At 29.4% G+C, this 22,500-nt stretch overlaps 4 protein-coding genes across 8 annotated transcripts in view; 1 reads left to right on the forward strand and 3 right to left on the reverse strand.

Moving 5' to 3' along the window:
* The window catches only part of LOC122628765 (putative inorganic phosphate cotransporter), a 9,787-nt gene extending 5,677 nt beyond the window's left edge, over positions 1-4,110 (reverse strand). Inside the window, exon 1 of one of the 2 annotated variants that reach the window (XM_043811379.1) lies at positions 3,791-4,110. In XM_043811379.1, the coding sequence (XP_043667314.1) occupies positions 3,791-3,815 (25 nt within the window). In that variant the 5' untranslated portion in view covers positions 3,816-4,110. Of the gene's footprint in view, positions 1-652; positions 859-3,790 lie in introns of those variants that run through there. The other variant, XM_043811380.1, reaches the window with a different exon arrangement.
* Positions 4,111-8,809: 4,699 nt separating this feature from the next.
* LOC122628767 (baculoviral IAP repeat-containing protein 5) lies at positions 8,810-12,433 on the reverse strand. The gene is made up of 4 exons (XM_043811382.1): positions 11,172-12,433; positions 10,602-10,805; positions 10,404-10,524; positions 8,810-10,244 (listed from the first exon to the last, which is right to left on the reverse strand). Exons 1-4 carry the CDS (start codon positions 11,183-11,185, stop codon positions 10,131-10,133), a joined length of 453 nt encoding a protein of 150 aa, XP_043667317.1. The 5' UTR covers positions 11,186-12,433; the 3' UTR covers positions 8,810-10,130.
* Positions 12,434-14,180: 1,747 nt separating this feature from the next.
* Positions 14,181-21,789, reverse strand: LOC122628764 (inositol polyphosphate 5-phosphatase E). Of its 4 annotated transcripts, none has more exons than XM_043811375.1 (7): positions 21,464-21,789; positions 19,645-20,133; positions 18,286-18,510; positions 17,373-17,682; positions 16,711-17,270; positions 16,148-16,616; positions 14,181-16,039 (listed from the first exon to the last, which is right to left on the reverse strand). In XM_043811375.1, exons 1-7 carry the CDS (start codon positions 21,513-21,515, stop codon positions 15,925-15,927), a joined length of 2,220 nt encoding a protein of 739 aa, XP_043667310.1. In that variant the 5' UTR covers positions 21,516-21,789; the 3' UTR covers positions 14,181-15,924. The 4 variants fall into 4 exon arrangements, with proteins under 4 accessions (XP_043667310.1, XP_043667312.1, XP_043667313.1 ...); XM_043811377.1 differs by having other exon boundaries at positions 19,645-21,243; positions 21,464-21,788; XM_043811378.1 differs by lacking the exon at positions 18,286-18,510 and having other exon boundaries at positions 21,464-21,788.
* A 504-nt stretch (positions 21,790-22,293) lies between these two features.
* Positions 22,294-22,500, forward strand: part of LOC122628763 — a 12,610-nt gene continuing 12,403 nt past the window's right edge. Inside the window, exon 1 of the mRNA XM_043811373.1 lies at positions 22,294-22,321. Within this exon, the coding sequence (XP_043667308.1) occupies positions 22,309-22,321 (13 nt within the window). The 5' untranslated portion in view covers positions 22,294-22,308. The remainder of the gene's footprint in view (positions 22,322-22,500) is intronic.

Raw genomic sequence — 22,500 nt, forward strand, 5'->3', positions numbered from 1 at the left:
TTTCTTTATTTACTTTTTTTTGTTTTATTTTTTTCTTTATTTTTTTCTCTTCTTCCTCCTCCTTCCTCTCTCTCTCTCTCTCTCTCTCTCTTCTTTTATCGTGTACTATAAATCCGCATAAAATCACGTTCGCACGTGATCATTATATTACGACTCAATTAATTACGCGAAGTTAACGGAGATACACGGATTATAATAACGCGTTTCGTCCTAATGCGGAACGGCAATATCATCGATGTTATTGTTTTTTATTATTTAAATTGCAAAATAATAAATATATTGTTTAATAATAAATACGTAAAAAAAAAAAAGATAAAGAAAAGAAAGAAGAAAATTTACATTTGCATCAGGTAGTGATATTAACGTTTCATCTTCTTTCGATCATCTTCTCGATGAATGATCGACATGATCGATCACCATGAATCAATAATCCTCTTATATATTTCGAGTATCGATTATAATCAAAAGATCGATCGATCGGAATCTATATACCGTATAATCAAATTCTTTTAATGTCAGACATAAATATTATATCCTTTTTTTTTTATTTGCATCGAATGATTTATGAGACAGAAACAATCCCATACGAATTAAATATATTGTAATAAAAGCCGCAAGATAATAAGTGAAAACGAATTTACGATTTATATACTTTTAGATCTTCCTCTGCTTCTTCTTCTTCTTCTTCCATTTTTTCTTCCTCTTTTTCTTCTTTTTTCTCATACATTCATATAAATATACCTATGTACATGGAAAGATACATTAACGATTGTTTTATCTTATCTCACGAAGAAGGGAATTCCAAAATATACACGAGAAATCGAAATATACTCGTATCGTTGTTTGTACACAAATTCTATACAAATCGAAAAAAATTGATTCGCTAGAGAGAGAAAGAGAGAGAGAGAGACGAGACGGGACGAGACGAGACGAGATAACGAGAAAAGAACGAATCATTCGAACACAAGAAACTTAATTCCTGTAATCTTCTGTCACAGAGAACAACGATTTCCGTCTTTAATGAACGATTACTATAATAAATGAGCAAGAAGAAAAAAAAAAGAAAAAAGAGAGAGAAAGGGTAGTGCATCTTCTTATAAAAGAAAAGGACGAAAAAGAAAAAGTAATGATTTAGACGAAAAGAAAAAATGTAGAGATGAAAAAAATGAGATCAAGGTTGAAAACTTTCTTCGAAATTTTGTTCTCTCCTAATCGAAATGAAGAGTATAATAAAGAAATGAGAAATTTAAAAATCGAATTAGATAAATATCGAAAGTAAATGACGAGATTTTCATAAAAGGAAGAATGAACGACAGATAAAAAGAAAAGTAATTTAAACGGACATCGTCAAAATTTTGAAGAGATAAAAAAAAATAAAATCAAGGTTGATAACTTTCTTTTAATTTTTCTATTTCCTAATCGAAATGAAGAGTATAATGAATGAGAAATTTAACGATCGAATTTTCATAGATAACGAAAGTAAATAATGGGTCCTTTATAAAGAGAATAAAAAACCGTGGTTAAAAGAAAAAAAAAAAAAAAACAAAAAAAAGGAAAGAAAAAAAAATTGACAAGAAGAAAAGAAAAAAATAATTTATAAAAATTCTAACGAGTGAGAAAAATAATATCAACGTTGAAAATTTTTCTCGGATTTGTTTACTCTGTAATCGTAACGAGGAGTACAATAAATGAAGAATTTAGCGATCGTATTTATAATATATAGATATTAAAACGGACTAATGTAATTGCTGTATCATAATTACGTAAAAAAAAAAAAAAAAAAAAAAAAAAAAAGAGGAGAAAAAAAAGAAAAAAAAACCCACACACATAAACACACAAAAGAAAAGAAAAAAAAAAAAGAATATCATCGTTGTAATCATTTTGTGAGTGACTTTTATAAGACTATTATCAGACATTTTTTGAATAACACGAATACCATCGTGTCCTCTGTATTATTCTCTCAATACAATTATCATTGATACATTCAACCAAACCCGATTACATGCTTTTACTTTTGTCGTTATTCCTCTAGTTTCAATTATCGTTCTCGATTATAGGAAACTGCGCCTTCGTGCATTATTATCGAACAGGCTAATCGAGTTGATCGATTTGATTTCATCGTTTACGTAAAACTTGCCGCGAGCTTTCAAAGACGAGAAGTCACGTTCGTTCGTTCGTTCGTTCATTCGTTCGTTTGTCCGTCCGTTCATTCGTTCGTTTGTTGGACGTTCACAAAATTCCAAAGGAGTCGTAAGTTTATATATATATATATATATATATATATATATATATATATGAGTGTGCACATACATACATACGAGGCTTAACGTATGTATATAAGTACTTACGTCTTTACATATCGCACAGTTTTATTTTTATACGACGTCATTATTTTTTTATTTTGTCTTCTTTTTTTTCTCTTTTTCTTTTTTTCAATTTTTTTCTCTTTTCCTCTATACACACTCATAAACGCTTTTAATAAATTTGTCACGTCAGTTGAATTACCAAGTATTACGAGGAAACTATTTCACTATTTCCCAAAATCTTTCTCCCTTGGATTATCCCCTATTGTCTACCATTCCTCATTGATCCTTTACAAACGATCGCTAAGCTTATTTTCCTTGTTATATTATTAAATATCTGCGAACGTAACATACTTGAAAAATATTTGGTTAAATTAATTTTTATCCAAATAATATGTATGTTCGATGTTTTTTGTATTTTAAAGTTTCTATTACTCGTCGTTCATAAAAATTGACTAATTTCGTGGGAGATTCATCCAAAAGAATCGTACAATGTCGATACTTGTCATTGAAAAAAAAAGGAAGAAAAATGGTTGCACTTTATTGGTCGTACATGATCAACTCAATTATGCAAAAGTTTTGATTAAAAAAAAGAAAGAGAGAGAGAGAGAGAGAGAGAGAAAGATGGAAATATGAAAATTATTGTGATTAAAAATAACAGGAGAGGCAAAAAAGATAAGAAATTAATAGTAATGTGAAAATATATATACATACATACATATATACGTATATATATATTTATGTACATATGTATGTATATATATATATATAAAAATATCGGAATTTGTTCTATAGAGAGGAGCAAAAATTTATTTCTTATCGCTTGTCCTTCGCGACTTTAAAGATCTTTGGACTATCATATTTCTCGAAAAGTTATGATATTGTTAGATCAACCCCAAGTGCTATCGATAAAGAGAGAAGACAACCTTGTCTTTATCATTGACAAATGTTACCAACTTGTATCGCTCATCTTTTCTTTATCCAATTAAATTTTAACACGCGCGTTGAATACATCGTGTCTTTCAATATCCAATCTTTATAAAATTAAACAAATCAAACGAAGAGAAAGAGAGAAAGAGAGAGAGAGAGAGAGAGAGAGAGAGAGAGAGGAAGTATAAAAATATCAAACAATAAATTGAATTAATAATATTTTCGAAATTGACGTACTTAGAGTTATAAAGAAAGAGTTTAAAAGAAAAACAAAAAAAAAAAGATATAAAAGTAAAAGAAAAGAAATTAAACAAACCGATAAAAGTTCTCATATTATCTGTATATACGTGTTAATACGTATTAACGAACGTATACATAGATATTACATCTTATAGTTAACCAGTTAAAAAGATTCGTGACTACGCCAAAGGAAACAACGGCGACGAAGCATGTCCAGTTTTTTCAAAAGATTTGAAAACAAAAAAAAGATTGTGAGTCGTGTGCGTATGCGCATGCGCACGCGTGTAAAAAAGACAAGTTTCTTGATTTAAACTTACAGCATACTTTCCAAGCCGACAGCATCTTGATATTATCGTTCCAGATTCTAGTCAACGACGATGATTTCCCTTCTTATTCGTTCTTTCCTTTTCTTTACGTTACGAAGAATAAGAGAAATATATATATATATATATATATATATATGTATATGGTGAGTACCAACCACCCTGCTACTTTTTTTCACGACACGACAAATTACTCGAAATCCTCTTCGATTCTTTAGATCAGTAATATCCTTGTTAGATATAAGCGCCAATAAAGAATTTTATTTGACGAAAGAGAAAGAAAACGAGTGAGAAAAAGAGAGAGAGAGAGAGAGAGAAAGAGAGATAGATAAAATAAGAGAAAAGAAAGAAAAAAAAAATTACACGAAAACAAAAAAAAAAAGAAAAGAAAAAGAGAATCCCGAAGAAAAATATTAGACAGGTGGCTGGTTACTCGTCCGATTAGGGTCGATCGACCCTCGTACGCGCCTTTCGATCGACTGAATCGGCATCCAGCACAAATTCGCTTTATAAATGGTAGCCGTTAAGCGCGCGAAGCAAGAAAGAGAGAGGAGAAACACGCGAGCGTGGCGATAAGGCGAGTCCATACTCTCTATACACAACCGGCATCTAAGTTAAACGATTTAGACGACGGTGAAACCGAGAACGGATCGACGATGATCAGATCAGATAGTGATCGAGCCAATCGAAAAAAGGAAAACAAGATTTTCTAGGGTTAAGGATAAAAATGTTGATGATGATGATGATGATGATAATGATGATATGTATGTATTTGTACGTATGGAGGGAATGGAGAGACAGGAATAAAAAAATGAAAGAAAAAAAAAAAAAAAAGAAAAGTTTTCAACTCAGTGAAATCTCTCTCTCTCTCTCTCTCTCTCTCTCTCTCTCTCTCTCTCTGTCTGTCTATCTGTCTCTCTTATTCATTCACTCACACATGTCACTTCTCTACTTAAAGATGATCAAGCAAAAAGAACATTTCCTAATCTATACATACATACACACATACATACATATATATATATATATATATATAGTTAATCCACGAACATTACTCGATTAATTTTTAACTATCGTGTAACTAGGTAGACAATATCGATATCTCTTCTTTTTATATTGATTAGTTAGTTTCAGATTCTTTATCGTTATCTCATTTAATTTCCTGCAACCCCCTTCCCTTTCCATCCCAACTCCTTCAATTAAACACTACTCCTGAACCATAAGGATCTTCTTTTACGATGACATTGCATTATATCGACATCTTGTGAAATAACATGTAACGGTTCTATTTGTAAAAGAAAGGATCGAGAAATTAATCGATCTAGGTGAACGGGTGTATACATATATATATATACACACACATACACATACGTGTTACTATGCTTGATATAATAAAATTTAACGAACTTGAGAGTATATGTATACGTATATATATATATATATATATATATATATATATATATATATATGAGGAAACCTATATGAAGGGAATCTTCGTTGTGAAAAAAAAAAAAAAAAAAAAAAAACGGAAAAGAAAATAGAAACAAAAATTCCATTCATATTTCTCTGATATTTCGAAATTTTATATAATTCCATGTAATTTTATTTAATATTTCCCTCGACAGTTTCGTGGATTTGTTTTTGCGTATGCTCGATAAGAAATATTCTTTACGAAGATCCCACAAGGAAAATCTTTCTTGAAAATTTGTACGATCTACTCCTCTCTCTATCTCTGTCTTTCTCTTTTTCACGCATACGCCATTTCTATTGAAAAGGATTAAAAAAAAAAAAGGAGAATTGAGAAAGAGATAAATAAAAGATAAAATATACAAAATTTTGCACGCAATTAAATACCGATAAAGCAAAAAAAACCAGGCGCAACCTTCGATTAGAAAAAGAAAAAAAGAGAGAAAAACGCAAATAAAATCGATTAACGATTATATCGAACGATAACGACAAGTGTTCGTCAAGCATGTGTATGTATATATGTGTGTCTCTCTTTCTCTCTCTTTCTCTCTCTCTCTCTCTCTCCCTTTATATCGTTTTTACTTCCTCCTATAAAGTAAATACGTGTTTTTTATTTTTTTTTTTTATTTTATTTTATATAGAAATCTTTTTTCTTTCAATCTATAAATTGTTTTTGAAAAGTCGAACACTGAAAAATCATCAAAATGATGAAAAGAGGATTGCAATCTTTACGCTTGATTGATTTATATGTACGCGTTTAGATCCAAGATAATACTTGTAAATACGAGGTCGTTCTTTTGTTTCCTCTTTTTCTTCTGGCTTTTGCATATGCATGTAAATATATATATATATATATATGAGAATTAGAGCAACACGTGTAAAAACGTATACGACATTCAAAGTGTTGCAAGTGATTACTTTCCATTGCTTTTACGGGGGTTGTAAGAAAAAGAGAAAAAGAAAGAGACAATGAGACATATAGAAAATTCTTCTTTTTCTATCGAAAATATAATGAGTTAAACCGTGGCGTTCTAACTGATTGCACGAACGCCTTGTAATTCGAAACTTTGCGATATGCTGCTTTTTTAACGTCCTTCCAATCTTTTTTCTTTAATTTAACTATCACATCGATCTTTTAAGACATATCGTTTTCACAGATTACAATCGTTTAAAGAATTCGATTAAAAAAAAGGAAGTTGGATTAACGAATTGATTGTTAAGGAAAAAAAAATGAACAACAAAGTTCATATAATATCGAAATGATTTCTTTCTACTTGATCGATAAAAAAAAGAATATATATATATATATATATATATATATATATATATAAATATTCTATGTATAAGAAAGAATTATTTACAGACTTGACGAGCCTCCTTTACTTCGACTAGTTTTATCTACTTAGACAGGCTACCATCTCTGAAGTGTTCATTCCAGAGTGTCGTCTTATCTTCGATTATCATAGATGATCGATGATAGTACAGTCTTATCATATATAAACTCAAATATTTCAACGTTCTCCCCGGAAAATAGGAATGAACGTTTTCTTTTTTTTTTTCCCCCTCGCGTTTCTTCTCCTCGAACGCATGATTATACTTTCAAGTTTCTTTATTTCTTTCTTCGTTACAATCGACACGATCTCTTCTCACCCACTTTTTATTCTATCTCTCTCTTTCTTTCTCTCTCTATCTCTCTATCTCTCTCTCTCTATCTCTCTCTCTCTTTCTCTCTTTCTCCCTCATTCCTTAGAAAATGGATTGTAAATCGAAAGGTTTTAAGACGTACCCGAGGATTCTTTCGAAATTCTATTTCCACGAAACTTCATTTGCAATGCGTCACGACTTTCTTAGCATTTTTTTCCTGATCGCAAGGCAATGGTACCAGCCTGTTAATACCTGGAATAACATAAAAACAAAAATTACGACTCTCTATCTAAACTAAGTGAAATCGAACGTGAACCATGAATGAATATATAGTTATGAAATATACATATATAATAGATGTTTATTAAATATGTTTACTAAACGATAATATATAAATACGATTGCATTATGATTATTTCCAATTAGAAAAGGAAAGAAATAAATGAAATATTTAATATCTACATCATACTAACTCTGTTTACGTGAATGAAATCAAACGTGAACCATAAAAGAAATACATAAATATATGTGTACGCACACACATACACACAAATGTTTATACGTTTATGATCGATAAATACATTAAATGATAATATATCAAAATGATTGTATTACGATCATCTGAAATAAGAAAGAAAAGGAAATCAATAAAATACGGAGAATTTATCCCCACTTTAAAATTCAATTGCGTCTCGACAAAACGAAATAAGAACATCCAAAGAGAATCATCTCCATCGAATGGAATCTTCTGCGTTGGTAAAAGGAGTTAAGAACGTTTACCAAACGCTCGAATATCTCAACGAATATGTCGTATCAAATACCCCTTCGCCTTCCATTATTATCTCGCTATAACGTCCAATCATTTTATCGTTTTTATCTCGATAAACATAGGACGGGGCTAAAACGTTTCTTGAATAATCGGCCATAGTCTCTTGGGATTACGCTAGTCTACAACAGTAAATAATATGGTTACATTAATAGACAGTTTCACATTAATATTTTAAGTATTCGTCGTATCACTCTTATTTGACAATAAGATTTTTAATCGAGAGATATTAACTACTTATATATATATATATATATATATATATATATGTGTATGTATGTAACACGTTTTCCTTTTACGCATTTGTCATAATCACTTTAAATCCTCTATCGTATTTATACGTATTTATAGAATCGTACGATTGTGTATGTAGTACATATATGCATGTATATTTATATGTGTATGTATTACTTTAAACGAAACGCTATCGTTTCGATATTTGACTTTATACTTTATACTCTCGCTTACTATGAAGGAAAAAAAAGAAAAAAAAAAAAAAAAAAAGAAAGAAACAAGCCGCGCAAATCATGGATTTTTTAATCCTTTCGTCAGAGTCCATCGTATGTTCATCTCTTAGGAGACAAGCTGTCGTATTTCTCGCTAAAGGCAGATTCATTATTCACGTCATCGTATAGATGCCGATAATAAAGTAAAAGAAATTGAGAGAAAGCAAATCTAACCAGACAAGGACGAATCTTTAGACACATATGCTTCTTTTAACTTTGTACTACGATAATCGTACAAATCGAGGACAAGGATCCAACAATAAGGATTCATTTTGATCCCTACTTTTAGAGTTCGTATTGATCAGCTTGATATTCGTGTTCCATGAGTCGGCACTTACCAAAAATGAATCTACTACTAAACGAATTCGACGATCGTTACTTAGAATCGTAATTCGTTGTTCTGTACGATGAACCGTAATCCTTGACATCTATTCGACATTATTTTATACGAACTGCCGGTGTACGGAAACACGATTTATAGATAGTCTTTAGGAATCATTTTAATCTAAATTCAAAGCATCGTTTATTATATGTATACGCATGTTAATTTCTTAGCACGTAGAAAGTAAGTATATACTTACGTATTTATTATTAATGTATGTGTTTATATACATATGTATGTATGTACGTATGTTAGTTTCTACAAGAAGGACAGATAGAATCGATTAATGTAAACAAAACACGCCTTACGAATTTCGTATTCGTTACATGACAATATAAACGTATTTTTAAGTTCCTTAACAAATTATCGTTTTACATCGTCTTATCGTATATATTATTGTGTAATAGCCCGAAAAATTGACGATTCGGGCATGAGGAATAAAAAGTGTATTCGTGAGCCTGAAATAAGAAAAATGCAGAAAATTGAAAATTAAAATAAAAATATTCTTGATCGATCAATTGACGCGTTCGCCGACAAAGCAAATTGATTTGATCGAGCAATGTTATGCTTGCTTGTCACACACATTTATCGAAGGATAGAATAGAAAATAAAATGTAGAAACTTTCCTTAAAGATGTATCAAAGCAAATGCTTGATTCGCGACACGAACACGACCAAGAAACGAACGAATAGTCCGGGAAAGGATCGTTTCGACTCTCAACCAAGATGCATAATCGTATACGAGCTTTCTAGGAAAAACGTTCGATGACCGCTTCGTCAACGATGCATACCCTAAAGCAAGATAAGTTTCACTTGTGTTAACGTACCATCAAATATAAATTTTTATGTATATAGTAAAGAGGAAACATATTTTGTGATAATTATAAGCTCTCTCTTTCTCTCTCTCTCAACAATTTAATTTTCATTTCACTTATAAAGTAATGTTACACTTGTATCAGTTAACAAATAAAATGTAATTGGAAACAATGAAAAAATGTTGTAATCTAAGAAGCAACTACTTGAAAGATTAAAATATATACAATTGAGGCAACCTATCGTTTTCATTTATATATCGAGATTATTTCGTAAGTACGTAACTGTATCTACTAAAAGATAATAAATATCAGTTAAAAGATAAATCCAAATTAAAATATTTTTCTCGATACTTTACATTACAGAAAAAAGTTAATATATTATAAAATACTGATTAAGTTTAGGCGAAGCAACCGAGCTACGCAATACATATACAGATGTTTCTGAAATTTATGTCTCTACATAATTATATATCCACGTTACTTCGATCCACGTGAATACATAAAGATCAGACCATATTGAACCTTTCTTTTTCTTAATCAAGATATATGAGATATATTGATTTGCTACAACTATGTTATTAGTATGAAATAAAATATATATATATACATATATAAATATTAATAAATTTTATTATAAAGAAAATATATCATCTAAATTTTATTAAAAAATATATCATATACTTAATCAATGTAACTTAACTTCCTCCTCTTTTCTGTTTTCTTATACTTTTAAATAATAATGGTATTTCTTCTACAAGCTTAGCTGCTTCGTCCTTTACTTTAGATTTCGCCTTTTCTAATTCACACTCCTAAAAAATAAATTTCTACTTAATAAGAATATTTACAACTTTAAAATTCATATATATTTGTTAATAAAAATAACCGTTACGTATCTGTCTTATTTATCAGAAATATCTATTACTATACGTTTCATCTATAATTTACATTTAAAAATGTATTAAACTTACACATTCTTTCAAATTATACGCTTTTATTAATTCAAATAATTCGTAAACGGTCCATAGGCATTCATCTTGTTTTTGTAGTTTTACAAAGGCACACGATGGTTGATGATTCTCATGTTCTTTCCTAAAATTCATTAATGATTCAACGATGATAAAGAGATGAATAATATTAACAAAAGCATATATCAATAAAATACAAACCATGGATCATCCGTAGATTCCCAGCCATTAAGCTGCTTAGAACAAATAAAACATTCTGCTAAATCTGGTTCTTCCTTTGTTGCTTTGGAAAAGAAACCAGCAGAAGCCATACGTTCTGGAGTACAAGAATCTTTGGAAGATTGGTAAGGCCAATTTTTGAACGTTTCCAATCTTACCGTTCTCCAAAATAAGGATGAAGTAGCTCTATTGTTATTGACATTAAATAATATTTGGACATAACATAATAAACAACAAAAATCAAATCATAGATAAGATTCAACGAATTTATCTATTTCTACTGTGCCAATAAACGATAAAATTGAATAAAACGAAGTAGTAAAAATCTCTAAACGACTTCTATAAAACTGAATCTAAATGCAATGCAAAGAAAAATCTAAAATTCATGAATATAAGACGATCATTTTGAGAAAAAAAAACTCGCAATAATATCATTTTTCTGTGCATCATCGATTAAGCTAATTAAAATTTAGGTTAGATTATATATCATATCGAATATTTTGCGTAAATTTGAAAAATTAAATTTGATAAATGTGAAGTGTATATACGTACGGTAAAAAATCCATATCGGGTGTACGTATCTTACGATATAATCTTTTTAACGAAAAATGAACGACCACACGATTACTTGTCGCTTTTCTCTGCCGATGTGTAACTGCCAAAGAGAGCGTCGCAACGATAATAAATAAATATCGAATTCCACGTAAGTTTATTCCTTTCCTTCTTAATAAACCACGAGTTTTTCTTTGTTTCTTTTTCTTTCTCTTTCTTATTTATGTTTACTTATATCATTTACACAATATGTATCTTCATTTCATACATAAAAATCTTTAAAGAACCGTTCAACACTTTCAAATGTTTTAACCTAACCTTTCCATTACCTCATTCAACTCTTCTCATTGGTCGTTCTACATCGTTACATTCGTTTTTTGTTTGCATACTGGAAAAAGCGCGAAACTCGAATAATTAATTCTCCATTATCTTTTATTAACATCGAATGACAATAATAATAATAATGATAATAATATATATGCGTATGTATTAATTTAAAAAATCGATCTTCGATCGTTCAGCTATTATTCTTTTATTTCGTACTTCTCGAACATTTTATCGAGACACGATTACAATACAAATAAATTATCGCACAAATAGACTTCTCCCGAATCGTAGAGCATCCATTAGATTTTAATGCTATACTATCCAAATTTACTTGAACTTCCTAATATAATCAATAATGGCAGCAAAACAATTGTAAAAAGACTCGACGACGAGTCTTCTCTTTCTTCTTATTCTTTCTATTTTTCTTTCTTTTGAAAATTTTATCACAGAGTATAAGAATAATTATACAAGAAACGACACAGTAATATAAATTACAAAAATGACATAAATCAGGCGTGTGTCAATATTCCAATCGAACTGATCGAAACGTAATGATAATACTTTGAAAATCTGTCTGTATTCCTATCTTTTTTTTTTTTACGTTTCTCAAATAGCTTCGCACACAAACGTATTATATTATTTACGTATATCGTAAGTAATACTCACACATTAGCGCATGTCACGAAGAAGAGCAATGTACACAACAACTATAAATTCATTTTGTCCTCGGTGAGACACGTCTTTTGTGTTGCTCTTATTTATACATACGTGTATCGTACGTACACATACACATATATATATTTGAAACAAAGAACATGAGAAAATAATGGAAATGTTGGATATTTTGGGAACGTTTCCATTATTATTACATTACATATTTATTAAACACTTAATTAAGAAATCTTTAGATAAAAGTGATATCATTCGTTTTAACAAATCTCTTGTTATCTTTTTCTTAATAAAAAATAAAAAGTTACTTATAACATAAATATTCGAACGGATTATACAATATAGATATTAAAAAAAAAAGACAATAGTGTGCGTGTATATATATATATATAATGTCTGTATGTATATATATATATATATACATATAATATATAATATTAGATTATTAGAAAATGTGTCGCGTTACATGTACCAAGTGAATCGTATATAGAGATAACCTTAATTTTTAAATGATAAACACGATGATATATGTATGTATATATATATATATATATATATATATATATATATATATATACATATATATATATAGAAATTTTGCAATACCTATTAAAAATCAGAAATGGAGCAAACCAAAATTAACATTTATTTTTAAAATTACCGTATATGTATATATACATATATATATATATATATATATATATATATATATATATTTAATTTATCGAAATTCACTGCATATTTTAAGAAATACATACAAACACGACATATATACGTTCTTGATCTGAAAAGGATATCAATAAGATATATTAACGAAATACGATATTTTTCGAAGATGTACATACATACATACAACATACGTAAATGTATAAATAACTACAAATATGTATATCCAGATAAGGCATAGTTAAGGCAAGCTGCATGAGATAAATAGGAAAAAATGTGTTAACTTATAAAAAAAAAAAAAAAATTATACTACTTTTCTTGTTCTTTTTTTATCTGTATCTCTAGTGAACTTTCTTTTTTTATTTTCATTCAAATCAAGGTATAAAACTATAAAAAGAAATATCGTGAATTAGGCACTTTAGAATGGCAACGTATATGCTATATGTTTGTTAAGAAAGAACACTTATATATCGTTTGATTTTATTGAATTATATAACACATCAAACGACACGATGATAGCATAATGAAAGAATTACTTAGTTGGAAAAAAAAAAAAAGACAAAATTACTGAAAGAAGGATAAAGAAAGAAAGAAAAAAAAAGAGAGAGAGAGATCTATTAAATTATTTTACAAATCTAAAAAATTATTTTGAAATTTATCGCAGGATTTGTAACCGTGCCAAACTAGAAAATCGTTCTATCTGATAGAGATCTACATTCACGATTAAAAGGATTTATACTTCACGATATCTACATATGTATATGTATATAACTTATAGATAATATCACCTTATCTAGCGATTACGTAAATATTTCTGATACCCATCTTCAAACTCTTTGTTTACGCATCTTGCCTACAAGTTTAAATTTAATTCCTAAACATTTTTATTTACTTGCTTAAGAATAACAACAACAACAACGATAAAGACACCATATCTATTATTGGCCCAAACTTTTTTTTTTTTTTGTTTATATATATTCGTCCTTTGGATACTTTTGGCACGAAAATAATATTAAGATTTGTAGTTCTTGTGATATTTGTATATACATATATTTTTTGTTTAAGAAACTTACAAAAATTGCATTATTGCACGTTGTCAAAAAAAAGAAAAAAAAAATCTTACAACATGACTAGATTTTTATTGTCAGATGTTCATTGATTTTTTTACTCGAATGAATGAATTAAATATAACATATATAGATATATATGTGTATATATATACGTGCGTGTGTGTGTGTGTGTGTGTTGGTAACACGATCGACGAATACTAGAATAATCAAATGTTTATATTATTTTGTGTCGAAATCATAATAGTTTTTGGATGTGCTTTAATAAAGATTAAAATAATCTGGAATAATAGTTAACCTTTATTAAATTTTGGTACGGTTACAAGCCCTGAGACTTTTAACTATGGTCCATATTTTCCATCAATATTATTATTAATTATTGATAACATAAAAGGGACAGCATTCTACATTCATCTATTTTTAAGATGCAATCGAATGATAATGTTTATAACATCAAGGTGAGTAGCAAAGATCTATATGCGAGCTTTCATAATTATAAACAATACTAATTACCATGTCTAAGTTAATGAATATATGTATACATATACATACATATATATATATATATGTATATATATACACAATAAAATAAATAATAAATTGAAACATATACATCCCCATTACTTTATAACTTGAAATTACTATGAAGGCATCTCCTCTGAAATATCTTTGGAATAGTCGGAAAGTTATTATCGCGTAATAAATTAATATAAGATTAACTTTGTCTTAATGTATGGTTTGTACAACACAGTCTTTCTACTAAATACTGTAAAATATTGTTAATAGTGTGCATATTACTTCATATAACTTATAATTCAATATCTGTCTTTTATAATAATAGGTAAAAATGATATTAAATAAGAATTATGCAGTGAGACAATTGTTAAGATCTGTACCTAGAAGTAAGAACAGCTATGCAGAAAAATTATAAAATATCATGGAAGCGTTAACTATCACCTTATCTCATTATTTTATGTTATAATTTTTACTGTTCCTTACTTCTAGGAAATAATAACAGAACTTGATTAACATGATTTGTATTATATCCTTATTAGAAACTTTGTGCTATATATGTATGCAAATACTTAATCAAACACAGTGATATAACATAGTAGGAATAAATACAATTTTTTAAATGTAAATTTCAAATTGTTTGAAATATGCCTTTATATACCGCTTTGATGTCTTGTAACTTATCAATTAATTCTATGCACTGAAATATATTATCAACCCTGTATATTAGTCTATATTGAATACTACAGTATTTTTTTTTCCATAATAGAAATAACGATATAATAAAAAATGCTTTTAGATGGTAACAAAGCTAAAAACAAAGAAGCCAAAAAAAAAAATAGTTAAGCATCTTGAAAAAAAATTAATATTAATTTTCAAATGTACCATGTCATTTGTAAATCCATTATTTGACATAAATTATTAAAAATAATGTTATCATACCTTGCAATGCATAATCTCAAGAATTAATTTAATACTCATGCTCATGTTCAAATAATAAGAGGAAATTTTTATAAATCTCATTAATCCAAAGATCACGTTTGAACACTGCTTATAACCATATACTGATTATTTAAAAATATTTTCTTTTTTTTTGCAGTAACATAAATTAGGCAAGGAATGGCAAGAAATGCCATTTCTTCTAATTTTGTAATGTTCGTATTATTAGCACCAAATACGTCAATCTTTTAGATGTGACACTGTTATTTTAATAAAAAAACATACTATATGATATTTTTTGTGACTAGAATATCCATTTGTGCCGTTTACTAGACAGCAATTTATATATAATTGTCTATATAAACAATTCTTGGTTATATTTTTAAAAAAGTGTTCGATATAGATACAAAACATTTTTTTATATAAAACTGAAGAATGTATAAGAAATTTTGTATTTCCACCTGTGTGTGACATGGTAACTTTTGTATAAGTTTTTCTTTTATCCATGATTCATGAGTCAAACATTTTTAGTAATATCAAATTACTAGGCAATCTTATAAATAGTACCATAATTATTGAATTGAGCAAACTTTTGAAGTTCCTTGAGACTCATCCATTGCTGCTGCACGTCTTTTAATTCCTTCTATATATATATCACGATTAAATAAACCAGCTGCAAGAGGTATTCTGAAAGAAAAATATATACATTCATAGGTACATATAGGTTCATATATATATATATATACACATTCATAGATATAATCATAAAAATATAATATAATTTAAAATACTTACGTATCAATGCCAGGCCTTATAGTTGTTTTAAATACACCCCATACAGGCTTGTGATCTGAAGTGCAAATACTTGGAACAGAATCATATATTAAGCATTCTATAGCACCGTCTTTATGCGAACTAGCACTTTCATGACTAACTCGTCTAATATATCCCCTTGTATGACCTTTCCCCTTAAAAAGTATTCTATCCGTATATGCGGGAGTACGTTGCTTACTGCTTGAATCAAAGTTTTGTGTGCCTGGATCATATTTATAAGTTGGAGGAAACATGATCGCTGCTTCCTCAAAACCACGTAGTACCGCACCTTCATTAAGTATTGTTTTTAATTGATCTTTTTGTAAATTTACTGGAACTTGTTGTGGGAAACATGTGTCTGTAATCCATTGAATTACTTCCTCTCTTGGTTGAGCCAAACGAAAATTTAAATCTCCGCACCAAAACACGCAATCAAAATTTTGAGTAACATCTAAAATATTAAATTTTAACATATAATAATTTGTGTAGTTACAATTTGGTATAATTGTATGTAATGTATAAATAATTCTTCAAAGACTATGCACCTTTGCTTTTATGTTTCGTAGGCAAGTCTTTAGGAAGATCCAAATTTCGAACAATTCTTTTGATATCGTTCACTCTTTCTTTGACTTTATCCTGATGAGCTGTTAAATGCGCCGTGACAAAAAGGAAACTTGTACCAAACAACATTAGAGCCAAAGCAACAGCTCCTTTAGTTCGAAATGCTGTCCCAGTTCTAGTAGAGAAACTATCATCTTCAGGTACAGAACAAAACCAGATGAGATCTCTCCTCAAAAAAAGAGCCAAATGAAGTGTTCCAAGACCTGTACTAGTTAATAAAACGTGGGAAGGCCCTAATGTTTCTTGCAAAGCAGCTTCCCACTCGTTTCTTTCAGAGCATGATTCTTGAGTTCCTATAGCTAACATGTCGGGAATTGTTTCTATTTCTGAAGGTAACATAAAATCATTTAGTTCTTTTGGCGGAGATTGTCCATTCATATTCCATGTTCCAACAAAAATTTTTAATTCGCGATTTGGTAATACTTTTTCAAGTTCTACTGGACCAAGCAATGAATTAGCTGCAATTCTTCCATGAAGAAAATTTCTATAAAAAAAGATATAGTAAATATAAAATACTTACTTCTAAAATTAATATTAAAGTTTATATATTTTTTCTGACAAAATATTTTTTTCATACTTTATATACCTTTCTCTAGCTTTCTGTGCAGGAATTAAATTTAATACTTGTGCAGCAAGTAATGCCTGTTTTGCCAAACTATCTGTAGATTCTCCAGGTGCCGTGGGCTGCTTACGATCTTTTTTCTTTGACAAGGCATCGTGTGATGTAGAGCGAGGTTTAAGTTGAATAGGTACACTTTTCACAGATTCTGGACTAGAATGTCGCATGGAATTTGTTGGAGAATTTATTATTAGATTATCAGCAGATCTTCTGTGAAGTAATCTTTGTCTTAACTGCATAGAGATTGGAGACATTGATCCAGAAGAAGAATTTTCATCTGGAACATTGAAATATTACACATACGATTTTAAATGAGTTTATAAAAGACATCCATAAATAGAAATTATATAGTTAATGATATTACAGAATTCCTCACTAATAGGGTTAAATTGGTTCAATTACTGTCTATTACATTTCTAACACTTGCATGTATTTTAAAATCTGTATAAAGTTCATATTAATTCTGTTCTCTGAATTTTTTTACTTACATCGTATTACTACATCCTAGCTCTGTTTATACGTTAAGAATTTATTTGTAAATATAATTTTTACGCAAAATTATATGTACATGTATATGTATACCAGGGGTACTTTCTATTGATACAGCAACAGGTAAAGACATATAAGCATGATAATTGTGAAGGACATAGAAATTATGGATTTTAATGGTGCCATATTATTGTACTCTATGTTTTTGTAATCTTTGTAGTTTATGAACTTACACTAAACTTACAACCTGATAAATAACATTGCTTTCCACTATAATATATTAAATACTGGGGACAATTTGGCACCTTCATAACAGTAAAATGAAAATTGCTAGAAAAAGCGCAATAAGTAAATTTCAAGCAGCGCATAGATTTCATTTGTTAATTTATACCTTTGTGTTCTGGTTTTTCACAACTGTTAGTATCATGGTATGTAACCATACTGTAAACTTCTTTCGAAGGATCGTAGAATTGCCTTTCCATTTCCAGGAAGAAATAAGTAATATACTTCCCCTTTGTAAAATAGTCATCCTTTATATATTTGTGATCCTTTTCAGCATTGATTATTTGTATATTTTCATCTTCTGAAGATTCCTCGATTTCATCTTCTGTAGACTCTGCAGAGAAGTCACTATCTTCACTACTCTCTTGGGTAGTTGATTTAAGTTCTTTTATTAAAAATGTGTGTGTTGCTATCGCTTCATTAATACTATCATTCTTCGCTGGATTATATATAATTTTTTTAGTCGAGGAGTTTGTGATTTTTATCTGATTTTTATCAGTTGATTGAATTTTATTTTCAGAAGCAATAGATTGCTGCATTTGCTCAAGTCCTCTTAATCTATTATCTTGTTTCAGAAAGGCAGTTTTTATATGTATATATCTATCTGAGCCAGAGTACATAACCCCTTCTTGTTTTCCCAAAGTATTGAAATTTTTAATTTCATCAGATAAATTCACCGAAGAAGTTCTAAAATGATTTGATGTACTACTACGTTCACTTTTAATATGTTCATTTGAGAAACCATGTGTTGCAGGAAGATTAATATCTGGTCTTATACTTGTATTTATTTGTTCATTTGAATGAGTAATATGTTTTATTGGTTGTTGAAGTTTTGGTTTTTGTTCAATAATTTCTTCAGAAGAGTGACCTGGCTGCCTTTCTGATACATGAGTTTTTTTCCTCCTAAATACTTTAGATAATTTATTAAGAAATGAATTCTTCCTTTTTTTCCTTGATGGCATTTTTAAACGACACTATCAACACTCAAGCTTATCAATACTTATTACATTTGCCTGTTTTCAAGATTGGACATCAACTGACCAGTTCACTTTTATTCATACTATGATAAAACTTCACACTGACACACTTCTATCTCTTTATTCACTATAGAGTATCTTAGAATGTATTTTGGTGGGGATATGCAAGGTCATATTTTCATTTATCGAATGAGATAATCAATATTAAAAGAAATATTCATCACACGTAAACAATTTTTGGTGCATGTTTTTATAAATAAAAATGTCATTGATAAATTGTACACTAAATATTCCTAAATATGATGTGTTAATAAAATATCAACCAATTTCATGCAATCTTGTTATTGATGAAGCAAAATAGTTTCTAAGTAGAGAGTATATATGTATATAAAATTATTATATTGTAATATGAAAATAACAAAAAACAAAAATCAAAAAGAAAACAGCTAATGTTTGTTCTACTATAAAAGAAATTTTTTTTTATGCCTTACCTTCTGTGTAAGTACTCTTGCGCTGCTCCTTTTCTCGCATTATTACTTTTTTATTTATATTACTCTCATGGGCTTCTTGATCTCCGTACGTCATATAAACTTCTTGTTTTTCAACTAACGCATCTGTTTGACATTTACCATTAACAGAAGCCACTTCAGATTTTACAGAAGTCCTGCTTAAAGTTGTCGGAGACAATCTACTAGCGGTTAAACTTTGAGGTGGAGTTCTACTGCGTTCGGTCATAGCACAACACAAAGATAATTTTGTGCTAGTATGAGATTCGTGCTGCGAGTTATCAGCTTTAGAGTTCTTATTCGAGTCCCCGTCTTTATAAGATGTTTCCAAACATCCAACTCTAGTCTTTTTATTCATAAGCATCTGACATAGAGATTTTTTCTTTTGTTTTGATTTTGGTGATATATCTGCCTTTGTCGCATTGGATATGCTAGAGGTATCGTTTCCTCTACACTGCTCCATAATATTATTAGCTAATGCAGTGATTAATAAGTTATTAATCCATCATTAATATAATAATGGTATCGTTATATTTCAATAGAAACATCATATATACAAATAGGTTTCCAATGAAAAATTATGTACCTATTACCATGTACTGCAAGGTGGTTTCTAAAAACAGCCTAGATATTTATAAAGTCATTTGGAATTTATATATTTGTAAACTCAGTTCTTTTGGCTATATTTATGTCTTCATTATACTCCTTCTTTTATTTAAGTATTCCAAAGATACTAGATTTTATTGTATCAATCATATATATGCATATATATATATATATACACACATATATTTAATATATCTCATAGACAAACTGGATACAATCATATATTCATAATTTGTCTACTTACACGAAACACTATTATATCATAGATTGAACTGGTACCAAACAATTATGCCGAAGAGTGATCACATTTTCAACATCGATATACAGCTTTATTTTTGACTGTTTTCTGACTAGAGATTATATCAACTATTAGGTCTTAAACATTCATAGGTTATTCCGATTCTCTTTGATAGAATATTTCAAAACAGTCTATATTATAGTGTTTTAATGTAACTATTAAGGAACCATTTTTATGGACTTTGATATTTACTTGTGTAATAAATTGCATCTATACTTGCATAACATGACAATTTGAATGAAACATTGACTCAATTGAACTAAGTATATAGTTCCCTTATATATTATTACGAAATTCACACGCTGACTATCGCTTGCACATTGGCAATAGATCACACGTCATTCGTGTTGCATACGAAATTCATAACAATTTGCAACCTATAGTAGAAAATACTTGAAGGACGTCATCAGACTCTAACCTCTGCCTCCATCATCGAGAATATATCACAAGGTAAAACCTTCCGCTCATGTTATTCGGAAATAAGTATACTAATGTTCATTTTCATTAATGTTTCACGAATAATTCAGCCCCATGACGATTCGATATCCACACCCGTACGCCATATCATTTGCCACTCGACTGATTACCGATTCTGCGCTCTTGTCAGATTAGCAGACGACAGTACTCTACTACTTGAACACAGAAAACGTATATCCCGTCTTTGATTATCTTTCTACAACCTATACGAGATATTACAAATTCTTGATATAATAAAAAATGATATTAAAATTATAAAGATAAACGATCATATATAACGAAATAATAATCGATGGAAGGAAATGTTCGAAACGAAAATCAAAGGACGCGTACGTATCGTGAACTGTCAAAAGGAGCAGACGACACGAACTGACGCCATTTTCCTTTTGACGCAAACAAACGTTACGAAGGGGTCGTACTTACACATTGACACGTACAACGTTCGTATATTGGACCATACGTATGTGTAGAACATTCTAAAGAGGTTCTGCCGTAGAATTCGACGCGTTCTCGAGTGCAGTATGGTTTGGCGGGTTGCGTCATTGCGATGCTCCTCTTGTCGATCGGCGTCATATAAAAGAAGTAAAATAGATATACATACATAGTATTCGTTACGAGAATAAAAATAATCGAGGTATCATTTAAAGATACAAAACGTAACATTCTCGATAAAACAGCTCTTATTTCGTACGATTTGTACGCGCGCGTTGTTTCTTTACGAAACATAGTTCTCCTTCTACTACAAGACTAACATTTCGTATCTCGAAAAAACAGTGTATGCATACACGTATACACAGAGAGAGAGAGAGAGAGAGAGAGAGAGAGAGAGAGAGAGAGAGAGAGAGAGAGAGAGAGAGAGAGAGAGAGAAAGAATACAATACAAAACGTGATAATATAACAAATACTAAATTTCATTTTCGAAACTATCGAATATTTAATATCAATATAATACTTTTTTTTTTTGGAGAAGGTTCGGGAAGTATACAGGTGTTTAACTTTCTTCCCGCGTTTTAATGCGTAAAATTTTTTACATTCGAATTTCGTAATCATTTGTAACCAAATTCACATCGTTTGTGAATATATACAGGTATACATACATACCTACGTACGTACACAGGCATACATAACACAACACACACAAACGTAGAAACATTGAGGCTAACTGCGTCGTTGATAATAGAGAAAATTGGATATTTATATAAATATGTATATCATCTCCAAGATCATCGAACTATCTTAAAAAAATTCTGGGTACGATAGTAAACGATATGTCGCGATTCGGTAAGTTATATATATCGGAAGTTAATAAATATATTCGTAGTAATAGGACGTATTATTTTTAATATCAAAGTTTGACGTTTGAAATTTTATAAGATGTGATTAACTTTACGAAGTAAATATTTCGATGTAGCAATATGTAGAACGATCGTTTAATGCTTATCTCTCGAAAGAAATATTGT

The sequence above is a fragment of the Vespula pensylvanica genome, chromosome 4 (genome assembly GCF_014466175.1).
Source record: "Vespula pensylvanica isolate Volc-1 chromosome 4, ASM1446617v1, whole genome shotgun sequence".
In the NCBI taxonomy this organism is placed as follows: Eukaryota; Metazoa; Arthropoda; class Insecta; order Hymenoptera; family Vespidae; genus Vespula; species Vespula pensylvanica.